Source organism: Hibiscus syriacus, unplaced genomic scaffold, assembly GCF_006381635.1.
Source record: "Hibiscus syriacus cultivar Baekdansim isolate YM2019G1 unplaced genomic scaffold, ASM638163v2 tig00018999_pilon, whole genome shotgun sequence".
In the NCBI taxonomy this organism is placed as follows: Eukaryota; Viridiplantae; Streptophyta; class Magnoliopsida; order Malvales; family Malvaceae; genus Hibiscus; species Hibiscus syriacus.
In genome coordinates this window covers 190,804-206,698 of record NW_024062458.1, presented here as the reverse complement: position 1 = coordinate 206,698, position 15,895 = coordinate 190,804, and the positions used below count along the sequence as shown (strand labels likewise).

Here is a 15,895-nt window from a genome sequence, read left to right as displayed (position 1 = left end):
CTTCGGAATCCGCTTTTTCTGTTAGTGGCAAGGTTATATCACAACGGAGATCAAGACTAAGTCCCGAGTCGGTGGAAGTATGCATTTGTTTAAAGGATTATTTGGATGGAGCGGCTCGTAAGCAACATATCACCACCCTAGAAGATGCAATTGATGCCGATTTGGAAGCAAACTTACACATTGAAGAAGTCGAACTTGGAATATCCCCTCCAAACGAAGAAGGCGAAGATGATGAAGAAGAGATGGCAATGTAGTTTATTTTATAACTTTATTTCAATTATCGTAAACTTTGTTTCAATTATCGAACTTGAAGTTTTTAAATATTTGAATTTATCGAACTTGGAAGTTTTTAAGTATTTGAATTTATCAAACTTGGAAGTATTTAAGTATTTCAATTATGTTGAGTTAATTAAGTATTTCAATTAAGTATTTGAATTTATCGAACTTGAGGTTTGATGCTTTCTCTTTGATTCTCTCTTGATTCTAGTTGCTTGATGTTTCTTGTCTTTGATCAATGGCTTCTAAGCTTGCTTAAATACATCTTGAATCACTTCTAAACGTTAGTGATAATTAATGAAGATAATATAGCCGTTTAAGTGTGAAAACATTTAATAAAAATGCTTGTAGCATGGGGTAATCGGTACCTCTCATAGGGAATCGGTTTCCTCTCATAGGAAATCGGTTCCCTAAGTGTAAAATTCAAATATTTCGACAGTTGAATAGGGGGGAATCGATACTCCTATGGGGAAATCGATTCCCTCCGAACATTCTGGAAATCTCGGAGCCAAACCATTCAGTGAAGAATCGGTACCCCTTGGGGGGAATCAATTCCCTATGAGCAATCTGAAATATTAAAATCGGTTTTTTTTTATAACTGATTTTTTAAAAAAACCGGTTTTTTTAAAACCGAAACCGGTTACACCGGTTAGGATATCCGGACCTCCAAACCGGTTAGAAACCGAACCGGTTATTTTATAAACCGATTTTTTTTCTATGGGAAAAAACCGGATCGGATAAAAACCGATCCGGATCGGATTAAAATCCGAATTATGTGCAACCCTAGACATAAGATCACCCATGTGCTAACAGTAGTAGGGCTCATGTGGTACAGAAGATAGACAAAATATTGTTCCCATCCATTTCATTCAACATTTTTCACTGTCAACTTATTGACCCAAATCCCAGATTTACAAAAGTCTAACTGTGTTTTCCCTTGGCCACGAGCAAGCTACTAGATGTTCTTGCGTTATTTTTCAACAAAATAACCATTTCATCTTCTTGTTAATACCCCCGAGATTTTTTTTCTTTCTTAAAAACCTATACTTTCTATACTATTTCCCTATAACCAAACCCTAACACCTTTCCCCCATCTTCCTAAAAACTCCCAAAAAAAAGACCCAGAGAGAACTAGTCAGCCACTAGCAGATATGCTGAAGTTGAGTCAATACGTCCATTCCTGAGGTAACCCCACTTCACGCTTCCTTCCTTGTTGCCTGAAATTGCGTTGCTTTTGGTTGCCTAACACGTTCGCACCGCTTCGAAGTTTCAAAGCAGCATCTGCAAATATAGATCAAAGTAAAAAAAAATAGAAATTCGAAAAAAAAGTAAAAAAACTTTATTAGATTCACATGATTCTGTACCAGTCTCAGCAACAGAATTTGGGTTAAACTGAAGATGATGCTGGGATTGAGCTCCAATCTCATCAAGGTTCAAGTTCAAGGCCTGAACCACTCTAGCCGGAAGCAGAACAGTAGGAGAAGCAGCTAAAATAACAAAGACAATAAAACAAAATCAGATACCGAAAAAACCCAAAAAAAAAAAGTATGCAAAAAATAATGTGCGGAAGGACCTGGCTTCTTGCGGGGTTCATGAGGTGCACCAATACGCTGAGGGATGAAGACGCCAGTTCCAGCACATTCCCTTTTGGCAGTTGGATTGTTCAAGAAAACAGCCCGCATACCCGCCCCGTTTGGCTTCTGGTTTTGCTGCTGCAGAGGGGACCATGCAGCGGGGAACAAATCCTTAGGCCTATTAGTACCATTGTTGCTCCTCACTCTCTCTTGGACCACATGGTGATTGTAGTGCGGTTGCTGTTGTTTCATTAGCAGATGTTGCTTCAGAATCTGAAACTGCAGAGAAAAAACTGACCGGATTTAATACTGCAGAGAAAAAAAAACAAAATGAACAAAGCATTTTTAGGCTCTGTTTAGAAGCTCGTACTCGAGCGGCTTGCAGCTTCTGCTGATAAAGCGGCCACGGAGATGGGTAAACGCCAGAAACGTCGACGTTCTGAGAGAACATTGTTGCCGGTGAACGCAAAAGGCCTCTGTTGTTGAATCCACCGTAAGCTTCTTCAGTCATTCTCATCCTAGCAACTTCCTCCGCCGCCGCATACAGTAGATCAGATGTTGCCGGCGACGAAGAAATTCGAGACGGAAAAGTAGAGCCTCCACGGCTAGATCCTTGCATGCAACCGCATCCACTCTTCAACGGACATAAGGTAGATTGCGGCGAACTGGAAAAACCCCAATCCTAGGAAAAAGAAAAAGAATACATCCACAAATCAAATAACGTACCGAATAATTTTAGTGTTTAATTCATCAACAAACCTTAGGGTTTTCGGAAGCAAAAGCACGGTCGTTTCGGGTAGCACCATCGTCGAGAGTATAGTGAACCATTTGACGAGTTAACCCAGCGAGATAGTCCTCTTCGTCACTCTCAGTCTCAGTAGAACCCACCACGGACTCAACCGGAGAACTTGGATCCGAAGCGAAACCAAAAGACCCAAACCCAAACCGGAACTCATCCTCCAGTTTCTTGGTGTTGTTGCTCTTAGCTTCATACCTGTCCATGAACAAGTCGTCGTCGGTTAGAAACCGAGGAAGGCAGAACTCGCCTTCGCCTAAAACCTCCGCCATGTGAAACAAAGAAAGAAAAAAGAGTAGGAAACAAGAAAGAAGATTGCAGAGAAAAAAAGACCCAAAAAGAATAGAATTTGAGGAGTAGAGAGTAATGGGGTTAAGATTTAATAATAAGCAGTTGCATCTCTGTTTGATTTGCTGGACATGGCAGGTTTTGGGACCCAGCAGAAAATTAAAAAAGCGAATTATATAAATAAGAAGAAAATAAAGGGGTGTGAGTGAGATACGGAGATTTTTTTCGTGAGAAGAAGCAAAGCAAGAGAGGATGGCAGAAAAGGCGGGGCTGCGTTCCCCACTCGCTTATTAAGGAATGTTGTTAACACGCTCCTACTATTTTGTGGGGTCCATGGTGGGGCTTGTGTAAGTGGGCCCGATAGGGAGGCACTTGAGGCAACATGTGACGGGTTCACCATTTCCTTTATGGGTAACTACATTACAAGTCATTTAATTATATTTGAAATATTTATTTTGGTCACTTAAATTTAAAAATTTAAAAATAATTAGTATAATGTTATAATAAGAATAAACTTTTGATAGATTTAATGATTGCTTAGTAATAATTAAATAAATTTGTATGATCATTTTGTAATATATTAATAAATTTAATGAGTTGTTATATATTTTCAAATATTTAATGGCCACATTTTGCCTTTGTTTTATTCTTTTGGAAGTTTTAGATTTAAGGAATAATTACTTAATTAGAAACTAAAGAAAATCCCCAACGTTAACATTTTTTTAATGAAATATCATTTCCACGAGGGCTAGGGTTTCCACTTTCCACTTGGCAATTCAGGGGATATAATCCTTTGTTTATATGTCTAATTTGATGCTTTAGATAGTGTGCACCCAAAACAAAATTATTTGTTAACAATACGATTTTTAGTATCAAAATAACCCTACCCAATCACAATTGAAGGGGATAGGCAACTTGAAACCCTAAACCCTATTTTAAACCCATTAACCCTCAAACCTTAACTTGAAACCTTAAACAATAGTAAAATTTTTAAACACTGAAGCAATTAAGCAACTTTGAGGGTTAAATTGATGTAAAAATATTATATGGATGAAAATGATAAATTAAATCAACTACATGTTAACTCTTAATCTGACCAACTCAGTTATTCATTTATTGTGTCGACGTGGTAACGTATAATTTCATTACGCATGACAGATAATTAATTTATTGTTATTTTAAAATGAAAACGATAATAAACATATATGTTACATGAAAGTGATTAGGTGTAAATTTGAATCTTGAAGCATATTATAATTCGAGTCAAGGTCCCTTCTATTAATTTTTAGGATAAATTACGCATTAAAAACTTAACAGGTAATTTTTTTTCAAAATCATGACTAATGTTTAATTCTTGTTTCGTTTGAATACCTCACTATTAAAATTTTAACGGGTGATTTGCGCGTGACATTTTTATGGGTAAATTGTATCATTCATCACTCTACTATCTTCTCACTCTAATTTTCACTAAAGTTTCAATCTTTTAGTTTAATTAATTTTCAAATTACTCCTAATTCAATCCTCTAACTTTCAAGTCTATTTATTTATATTTTAATTATATATTAATAAAATATCAATAAAAATGTCATGTTGCAAAATTATCAATAAAAATAAAATAGAATGATTAAAATAGGAGCAATTTGAAAGTTGAGTAGTTAAATTGAAAATTTTTAAACTTTAATACCAAAATAAGAGTGAAAAGATAGTTGAGTGATGAATTACGTAATTTATCCATAAAAAATACAATGTTGTTAGGTTTTAAACACGAAGTACTAAAACAAAACAAAAATTAAACGTTACGTATGATTTTAAAAAATTGAAAGTTTAGGAATTAAAAGTCTAAAACAAACCATAATTAATAATTTAGATATTAAACGTATAATTTACTTTTTTTTATAAATTATTATTCAATAAAAACATAAATATCATTTGTCCACTCATAGATTATAATTTACATGATTTACACCAAAGCGATGTTAGCATTAATTTTTGTACGGGCCTAAACAAAATTCGGCATGAACCTTGTAACACTGAATTTTAAAATTAAATTCTGATCAATTAAATATATTATAGTTAATATTCAAAGGTTTTCGAAGTTTTAAGGTATTTGGTTGATTTTCTGTGAAAATTGGTTTTCAAATAATTCTACGGTTTTTTTATATTAAGATTATTGTAATGTTTTTTTAAATATTATTGTAATGGTTTTGAATACTAAATGATTATCTAAAAAATAATTTTGAATATCGAGCCTAAAGTTTTAGTGATTTATCATTATTTATATATAGGTGTGCCCATTTAATATTATGATAAATTACATGTTTAGTACCTAAATTATTAGTTTTAGTTCATTTTAGTACTTGCATTTTCATTTTTTTCTAAATCAAACTCAAAGTTTAGTTTTTATTTCATTTTAGTACAACTGTGATACCTAAATTTTGACTAGTGACTAAAATGTAAGTTTGGAAAGTTTGAAACCTAAAGTATAAACTTTGTAAAGTTTAGGGACCAAAAAATATAATTTTGAAAATTTATATATTTTAGCTTCGTAAATGAACAGTTCGGCCTAAAACAATGATTTTCGTGGGAATCAGATTTTCAGTACGAGAATTGTGTTAAAAGCAATAAAGTAATAAAGTTCGGTTTTGAAATCGAATAGTTTAATTTCCAGATTTGGTTGGACAGTGGAATTTTAGTGACTAAAATGTAATTTTCAAAAATTGCATAGCCAAAGTGAAAAGTCAAAGCCAAGTTGATTCATCTTTGACTAAGGAATATTTTATTGGAAGAAAATGCAATGACATTTGGTAATTTTCAAGTTTCATTAATGGTATTTTTTGAAATTCTAATGAATTGAATTTTAAATTCAATTATATTATAAAAATGTCAAGTGTACAAGTTATTAAATACTAGAAAAATGTGGATAAATCAACATTTTCAACTTGTTAATTTCTCTTGGCAGAAACCTACATGGCTATCAAGGTATGATTGTAACACCCCCAACCCGTACCCGAACCGAATACGAGTATGAGGTGTCACATTGACTTTTCAAACTTTGACTCTTGATAAAATTCAAGGAAAATTTAAAACTTTCATTAAAATAAAGGTAATTTATTTACATAAATTGACCAAAACAACCAAAATCGATCAAAGCATTCATAACTGACACTTTTCTTACATGCCAACACACTATACACAACAAAATACATAATTTATCAATTACTTCTAATATGGTCTTCTAGTAATGATGATGTTCTTGCCACCCCTATTTATGCTCTTCTGGATTCTTGGTACCTACGTGTAAATCACTTACACGCTAAGTCACAGACTTAGTGAGACATAGTATAAATATATATAGATATAACAATGCATTCATGAACATGCATTCTTACCATCTGATCATGAAATTTTTATTTACATGCATCGATTACACTATAACATATATGATTGTGGCAAGCACATATATTCTTATGCTAATTTCACTTTAATTTATCTTCGGATTGCCCATGTACATTATTGAGAACGGAATGTACGCGAGTACATTGAGGTTGTGCACAATGTTGTCACCACAACTCGAATGAAATCCCACTAGGGGCACTGAATATTTGTCCCGAATGACCACTATGTCATGAAGGACCATTGATATCCCTCAACTCTTGGCATGCCAATTATACCTACAGCTCTCATATTAAATAAGATGGGCTTAATTATAAATATATTTCTCATTTTACATCTCTTTCATCACTGTCCATGTAAACACATAAGTCACTTCATATGATCATTTGCATTATTTCACATACCTGGAAGGATTCTCTGACAATGGTATTCATTCATATAATATCATGTTAAATCAAGAATGAATTATATATGAAATCACTATAACATTAATACACATATATATGTATGCATGTGCATGAATATAGAATCATAAATTCAATTATAAGAGATAGACTTATCACATGTCTTATCTCAATACAATTCTATCTAGGATAGGCACTCACCTTAGCCTTGCTTGCTTTAACTCGATCCTACTCCTTTGATGGTTCCGAAACAAGATTACGCTATATATCTACATAGTAATACATTGATACATATCAATATACTAATTGATATATTCTAAACTATCACTCCTTAGGCTAAAAAGAAAGTTATTTTCATCTTTTAATGAAGGTATGCATCGATGCACTCTACAGTGTATCGATGCATTCTTTAACGTGTGCATCGATGCATTAGCTATGCATCGATACACTAGCTATGCATCGGTACACAAATCTCATTCGATGTTTGTATTTTAAGGGGTTGCATCGATGCACTCCTTATGCATCGATGCACAAATGGCATTCGATGTTCATTTATTTGAGAGTGCATCGGTACACATTGAATGTGTATCGATGTACACAGCCCAGAATGGTTACTTTGAGCACGAAAATCCCTTTATAATCCTCTCAACACTTCCTATTTCACCTCCTTTTATGTCTCTAACTTGCATACACCTACTTAAACTAATTATTATCCATTCAATACCTTTTAAACTTAAAAATTCATTCCTCTACATAGAATTCAAGAATCTCACTCAAATTCTAACATGTTCTAAATCTAATTCTAACACTTCATATATCTTAATTAAGTCGATGACAAGTCAAATTCAACCTCCAATTCTCAGTATGAACTTTATTTCGATATTTCATTCAAGAACTCGTAATCTTAAATTCTTTCTACCTCTTTCATCTTGTTGTTTTGAAGCAAAATAAACTTTCCTTACGCTTAATTAGCATCTATGGATCAAAACCAAACTTAAATCTCAGCTAATAACCAACTAATAAAAAAAATTACCCTTACCTTGGCTCACACGTACAAAGAAGAAATGAGGAGAAGAGAAGTCTGGAAGCTTGAATATTTTCTTCCTCTCCTACACGTGGCCTCCATATATATTTAACCAACTTTAATTATTTTACGTACAGTGATCATTCTATCCTCCAATTCCATCTTCCTTGCAATTTAACCCTATACTAAATTACAATATTATTCAATTATTCCACTTTAGTCACCAAATTCTAAAGTTTTACAATTTAGTCACTAACCCGGTAGTGAGGCTGTTAAAAATCTCCCCCTTAAGAAAATTCGTCCTCGAATTTTCATTACGCAAAGAGATGGGGGTATTGGATCCTCATGTCCTCTTCACATTCCTACGTTGCTTCCTCTATCTTGTGATTCCTCCACAAGACTTTAACTAATGAAATAGTCTTGTTTCTTAGTTGCTTAATCTTATGAGCTAAGATTTGAACCTGTTCTTCTTCATACGTCAAATCCGATTGAATCTCGATCTCTGCTGGAGTCACAATATGGGAGGGATCATATATATACTTCCGAAGCATTGAGACATGGAAGACATCATCAATCTTTTCCATCTCAGATGGCAAAGCCAGTTGATATGCCACTGGTCCAACTCTCTTAACGATCTCATACGGTCCGATGAATCTAGGACTAAGTTTTCCCTTACATCTAAACCTTAAAACTTTATTCCATGGGGACACTTTTAAAAACACTTTATCTCCTACTTGAAACTCAATTTCATTTCTTTTTAAGTCTGCATAAGATTTTTGTCTATCAGCTGCAGCTTTGAGGTTATTCTCTATCGCTTGAACTTTTTCTTCCACTTCCTGGATCAACTCAGGACCAAGCACTTCTTTATCGTTAAACTCGAACCAATTTAGAGGCGTACTACATCTTCTTCCATAAAGAGCTTCATAAGGAGCCATTTTGATGCTTGATTGATAACTATTGTTATATGCAAACTCAGCAAGTGGCAAGTATCTTTCCCATGATCCTTTGAACTCGATAACACAAGCTCTCAACATATCCTCCAAAATTTGGATTGTTCGCTCGGATTGCCCATCAGTTTGAGGATGAAACGCTATACTAAAGTTCAACCGAGTTCCCAACACTCGATGTAATGATTTCCAAAACCGTGAGGTAAACCTAGGATCTCGATCTAAAATAATAGAAACAGGGACACCATGTAGACGTATAATATCCCTAATATACAGCTCGACATATTTATCCATGGAAAAATCAATTCGTACCGGAATAAAATGAGCTGACTTAGTCAATCTGTCTACAATCACCCAGATGGAATCTCTTTTATTCGGAGTCAAAGGTAACCTCGTTACAAAATCCATTGTTATCTTCTCCCATTTCCACTGAGGAATCAAAATTGGTTGCAATAATCCTGACGGAACCCGATGCTCATCTTTAACTTGCTGACACGTCACACACTTGGATACAAATCCTGTAATATCCCTTTTCATCTCAGGCCACCAATATCGATTCTTGAGATCCATATACATTTTATTTCCTCTAGGATGCATGGTTAATGGACTACAATGAGCTTCCGTTAACAAGTCTTCATTCAACTCATCATCATCTGGAATCAGTAGCCACCCTTGATAATATAGGTTCCCATCAGCTTTCATTTCATAATCCGTAACCTCTTCATTCTTTATCTGTTATAGTTTCTTTAAACATTTTTCATCTATAGCTTGCAATTCTTTAATTCGATCTAGCCATGATGGCTTGAGAGTCAATTTCGCACATATGGCACCGTCTTATCTTAACGATAGTCTGGTATCCATAGCTCGTAAGGCTGTAAACGTCTTTCGACTTAAGGCATCTGCTACCACATTTGCTTTTACCGAATGGAAATCGATCACTACATCGTAATCCTTTAACAATTCTACCCATCTCCTTTGTCTTAAATTCAACTCTCTCTGAGTCATCAAGTATTTCAAACTCTTATGATCCGTATAAGTAGCATCGTTCACCATAAAAGTAGTGACGCCAAATCTTAAGAGCGAACACTACTGCAGCCATCTCCAGATCGTGCATTGAATAATTCTTTTCGTGCGGTTTTAATTACCTCGATGCATACGCTACCACTTTACCCTCTTGCATTAACACGCATCTCAAGCCATTATGAGATGCATCACTATACACTATGAAGTCCTTTCCATACTCGGGTTGAACCAACACTAGAGCTTCTGTCAAAATCTTCTTTAGCCTTTCAAAACTCTCTTGGTACTCCGGATTCCACACAAATTTTATATCCTTCCTCAATAATTTAGTTAGGGGTAATGCTATTATTGAAAAGTTTTTAACGAAACTTCGGTAATAGCCTGTTAACCCCAGAAACTTCGAACTTCTAACAAGTTCTTTGGAACTTCCCACTCTAAAATGGCTTTAATCTTTTGGGTATCTACTCGAATTCCTTCTTTAGAAATCACATGTCCAAGGAACGTCACTTCCTTCAACCAGAATTCACATTTGGAGAGTTTGTCATAAAGTTTATTTTCTCTTAAACTCTGTAAAACAATCTTTAAATGTGAACTATGCTCTTCTTCTGACTTTGAATACACTAAAATATCATCGATGAACACCACTATGAATTGATCCAAATAGGGTTGAAATATTCTATTCATAAGATCTATAAAAGCAACTGGTGCATTTGTAACTCAAAACGACATTACGATAAACTCATAGTGACCATATCTCGTTCTGAATGCTGTCTTTGGAATATCTTTATCTTGAATCTTCGATTGATGATAACCAGAACGTAAATCAATTTTTGAAAACACTAAAGCTCCATTTAACTGATCAAATAAATCATTAATTCGGGGAAGGGATATTTGTTCTTGATGGTCACTTTATTAAGTTGTCTATAATCAATGCAAAGACGCATGAATCCATCCTTCTTTTTGACGAACAAAATTGGAGCTCCCCATGGTGAGATACTCAGTCTGATAAACCCTTGTTCAGTAATTCTTGTAATTGTATCTTTAATTCTTGTAACTCTTTTGGGGCCATTCTGTATGGTGCCATGACAATAGGTGAAATTCCTGGCATTACCTCAATCTGAAATTACACCTCTTTATCTGGAGGCAAACCTGGTAACTCTACAGGAAAAACGTCAGAAAACTATCTAACTATAGGAATTTCTTCAATGCCCTTCTCTTTAGCTCTCACATCCAACACACTAGCAATAAACCCTTGACATCCCTGTAACAATAACTTCTTTGCCGACATCACTAACATTACATTAGCCAATGGATTCCATCATTCACTAAATACAACAACTTCTATACCTTCTGAACTTCTCAATGTTACTCTTTTCAGTCTACAATCAACATTAGCGTAGTAATGATATAACCAGTACATTCCCAGTATCACCTCAAATTCATCGAAGGATAATTCTATCAGATTAGCAGGGAATTCAATTATCTGAATTCGTATAGGACACATTTGACACACCATATTGACCAGAGCACTGTGCCCTAACAGATTAGTCACTATCACCTCGTTGCTAGTAGCTTCTAACTGAATATTCAATTCTGTCACAAACTTACTACAAATGTAAGAATAAGTAGACCCCGAATCAATCAGTACAAACACATTCTTGTCATACAACTGAAAAATACCTGCGATAATCTCTGGGTCATCTCGATCCTCGCTAGTCTTGAGATTATACACACGAGTTGTAAAACGTATCTCTTATGGAGTTGAGGACTCTGACTAACTTCTTCTTCTGCCTCTGCCTCTTCCCCTCTAGGTAGCCGAGGCAGACCTTTCTGGCTGAGCAAATTCACCCGCTGACATTGGACAATCCTGAACAAAATGCCCGGTATCCCCACATTTAAAGCAGGATCTAGAAATCATTCTACATATCCCCGAGTGACTCTTTCCGCAATGTGGACATTGCTTGACTTGGCTCGGGTTAGATCTCCCCGCTCTGGATCCCACTGACTGAGTTTGTCGTCCCCTCATTAGATTTGATCCCCTCGCTGATGATGCCACTGACTCTGATCTAGGCTGAGGTCGAGGGCCAGCATATCGGCCCCTTTTTTATGGTACAACACTCGATGATGCACCCGATCTTTTTGATGTCTAAGCCCGAGAATCTTTGAACCTTTTATTCTGAGTTCTTTCTAGAGCTTTAGCACGGTCACCACTTCTTGAAATAAAGATAAGTTCAACACAATAAGCATCTCTTTTAAATAAGGACGCAATCCATCTACAAACCACTCGCAAGCATCATTCTTTGTAGGAATTAACTCAGCAGCGAAGCGGCTCAACTTGTTGAATTCACATTCGTACTCATACACTGTACGATTCCATTGCTTCAAGTTCATGAACTCTTGCTTCATTTGTCAGATGAATTGATCTCCAATGTATTTATGTTTAAATTCCTCTAGAAACAAGGACCATGTTACCTAATCACTAGTCATTCTCAGTGTAACATTTGTCCACCAAATCCGTGTTTACCCTCTAAGCAAGGCAACCACCCCATCTAACTTCTCTGAATCGGAGCAATGAAGTCCATCCAACATTATTTTTACATCATTAAACCAAAGGTCCGCAGCAACATGACATTCATTAGCTTCACCTCTAAACTCTGGTGCTCCTAAACTCTTCAACTCCTTTGCAACATTCATTATCGGAGTTGAAGTAACAGAATATTAGAAACGCGCCAAAACCTCGTCCAGTGTTCTAAAGAACACATCTTGATCACTCACAGGCACTCTAGAGGGTGCCTGATCTTCACTATGCCTAGTTAGGGAAGGTGAATTACTGCTTTCAGCGGGCCTGTCATCTCCCGCTTTACTTCTAGAACTACCCTGTCCGGACATCTATAAAAATTAACCATATCGTTCTATTAGCATAACAGCATACTTACTATTATATCATATCAGAAGTTTTCACTATTTTGTTGGCATGTATACTTTATAGGACACTCTAAACTCCGTTATATGCCGAGAATCGACTAAACCGTAACTCTGATACCATTAAATGTAACACCCCCAACACGTACCCGACCCGAATACGAGTCTGAGGTGTCACATTGACTTTTCAAACTTTGACTCTTGCCAAATTCAAGGAAAATTTAAAACTTTCATTAAAATAAAGGTAATTTATTTACATAAATTGACCAAAATAACCAAAATCGACCAGAGCATTCATAATTGACACTTTTCTTACATGCCAACACACTATACACAACAAAATACATACTTTATAAGTTACTTCTGATCTGGTATTCTAGTAATGATGTTGTTCTTGCCACCCCTGTTTATGCTCTTTTGGATTCTTTGTACCTACGTGTAAATCACTTACACGCTAAGTCACAGACTTAGTGAGGCATAGTATAAATATATATAGATATAACAATGCATTCATGAGCATCCATTCTTACCATCTGATCATGACATTTTTAATTACATGCATCGATTACACTATAACATATATGATTGTGGCATGCACATATATTCTTATGCTAATTTCACTTTAATTTATCTTTGGATTGCCCATGTACATTATTGAGAACAGAAGGTACGTGAGTACACTGAGGTTGTGCACAATGCTGTCACAACAACTCGAATAAAATCCCACTAGGGGCATTGAATATTTGTCCCGAAGGACCACTATGTCCCGAATGACCACTGATATGTCCCGAATGACCACTATGTCCCGAAGGACCACTGATATCCCTCGACTCTTGGCACACCAATTATACCTACAACTCTCATATTAAATAAGATGGGCTTAATAATAAATATATTTCTCATTTTACATCTCTTTCATCACTATCCATGTAAACACATAACTCACTTCATATGATCATTTCCATTATTTCACATACCTGGAAGGATTCTCTGACAATGGAATTCATTCATATAATATCATGTTAAATCATGAATGAATTATACATGAAATCACTATAACATTAATATATATATATATATGTATATATATGTATGTATGTATGTATGTATGTGCATGAATATAAAATCATAAATTCAATTATAAGAGATAGACTTATCACATGTCTTATCTCAATACAATTCTATCTAGGATATGCACTCACCTTAGACTTGCTTGCTTTGACTCGATCCTACTCCTTTGATGGTTCCGGAACAAGATTACGTTCTATATCTATATAGTAATACATTGATACATATCAATATACTAATTGATATATTCTAAACTATCACTCCTTAGGCTAAAAAGAAAGTTATTTTCATCTTTTAATGAAGGTATGCATCGATGCACTCTACAGTGTATCGATGCATTCTTTAACGTGTGCATCGATGCACTAGCTATGCATCGGTACACAAATCTCATTCGATGTTTTTATTTTAAGGGGGTGCATCGATGCACTCTTTATGCATCGATGTACTAATGGCATTCGATGTTCATTTATTTGAGAGTGCATAGGTACACATTGAATGTGTATCGATGTACACATCCCATAATGGTTACTTTGAGCACGAAAATTCCTTCATAATCCTCTCTACACTTCCAATTTCACCTCCTTTTATGTCTCTAACTTGCATACACCTACTTAAACTAATTATTATCCATTCAATACCTCTTAAACTTAAAATTCCATTCCTCCACATAGAATTCAAGAATCTCACTCAAATTCCAACATGTTCTAAATCTAATTCTAACACTTTGTGTATCTTAATTAAGTTAATGACAAGTAAAATTCAACCTCCAATTCTCAGTATGAACTTTATTTTGATATTTCATTTAAGAACTCATAATCTTTAATTCTTCCTACCCCATTCATCTTATTATTTTGAAGCAAATTAAACTTTCCTTAAGCTTAATTAGCATCTAAGAATCAAAACCAAACTTAAATCTCAGCTAATAACCAACTAATAAAAATTCTTACCCTTACCTTGGCTCACACGTACAGAGAAGAAATGAGGAGAAGAGAAGTCTGGAAGCTTGAATATTTTCTTCCTCTCCTACATGTGGCCTCCATATATATCTAACCAAATTTAATTATTTTCCGTGCAATGACCATTCTATCCTCCAATTCCATCTTCCTTGCAATTTAACCCTATACCAAATTATGATACTATTCAATTATTTTGCTTTAGTTACCAAATTCTGAAGTTTTACAATTTAGTCACTAACCTGGTATTGAGGTTGTTACAATTATCTTTAATTTGATTTTTGAAGCTTTATGGTTGATTTTTGGATTAAGCTATGAGATAGAGAATTAATCTACATGAAATCTCTATCATTTGGTATAAAATTACATGGTATTCATGCTTATTTAATGAGATTTGAAAATTAGGGTTTATGTAAGGTTTAGTAATTTTGAAGAATTGATGAAGGATTTTTATGTTTTTGATGTTCCTCAAAGTGGCCCTTTTAAGAGAGTAAGACAATTCAAAGTTTGGAAAAACTTGAGAAAACCTGAAATGATAAACAATAAGTGGAAGGTAAGATGTTTACATTGTAAGGAACGCCTAAAAGTACTTAGTTCTGGTATTACTACTCATTATAAGTGTCACTTGGATAAATGTCCACAAAAACTAATAAAGTTACGACAATAAACTTTAATTAACTTCCTTCAATCGGATTCAAGTATTGGATCACCTAATTCTTCAATTGTTAGTATTTTGAATGATGACAAGTTTGATGTTTTAAAGTTTATAGAAGGCATTTCTTATTGGATTGTCATGCATGAAAATACATTCTTAGTTGTTGAAGAAGAAGGTTTTAACTTGATGTTGAAACGAGGAATCTCGTAATGGAAAAGTGTGTCTCGTCATACTATAAGAAGTGATGCTCTCAAAGCTTATGAGATTAAGAAGAGAAAGTTAAAATGGTTGTTAAATAGTATAAATAGAATTTCATTAACAGATTTGTGACATTCAAGTCCTCAAAAGATTGAGTATATGGTTCTTACCTCTCATTTTGTTGATCATGAATGGAAACTTCAAAAGCGAATATTAAGCTTTGTTCACATACCTCCTCCTCGAAAAGGCAAAGACATTGCTAATTGCATATTCAAATGTTTAAAGAAGTGGGATGCTGAGAATAAAGTAAGTAGTTTCATCTTTTAAGTTATGTTTGCATACTTTTTTAAATAAAATATAAAATTTTATTCACTTGT

General features: G+C 34.7%; 1 protein-coding gene across 2 annotated transcripts; it reads right to left on the bottom strand.

The window, feature by feature from the left end:
- Positions 1 to 1,135: 1,135 nt before the first annotated feature.
- LOC120209479 lies at positions 1,136 to 2,988 on the bottom strand. 2 transcript variants are annotated; one of them, XM_039208475.1, is made up of 5 exons: positions 2,610 to 2,988; positions 2,221 to 2,532; positions 1,850 to 2,129; positions 1,641 to 1,763; positions 1,136 to 1,557 (listed from the first exon to the last, which is right to left on the bottom strand). In XM_039208475.1, the coding sequence occupies exons 1-5, from the start codon at positions 2,916 to 2,918 to the stop codon at positions 1,442 to 1,444; spliced, it is 1,140 nt and encodes a 379-aa protein (XP_039064406.1). In that variant the 5' UTR covers positions 2,919 to 2,988; the 3' UTR covers positions 1,136 to 1,441. The 2 variants fall into 2 exon arrangements, with proteins under 2 accessions (XP_039064406.1, XP_039064405.1); XM_039208474.1 differs by having other exon boundaries at positions 1,641 to 1,760; positions 2,610 to 2,985.
- Between the last annotated feature and the right edge of the window lie 12,907 nt (positions 2,989 to 15,895).

Excerpts from the sequence above, each read along its gene's own strand:
- LOC120209479 (XM_039208475.1), bottom strand. The coding sequence starts at position 2,918 with ATGGCGGAGGTTTTAGGCGAAGGCGAGTTCTGCCTTCCTCGGTTTCTA. Across the intron at positions 2,130-2,220 it reads AGAAGCTGCAAGCCGCTCGA|TTTCAGATTCTGAAGCAACA; the intron begins GTACGAGCTTCT and ends TTTTCTCTGCAG. Across the intron at positions 1,558-1,640 it reads AAATTCTGTTGCTGAGACTG|ATGCTGCTTTGAAACTTCGA; the intron begins GTACAGAATCAT and ends CTATATTTGCAG.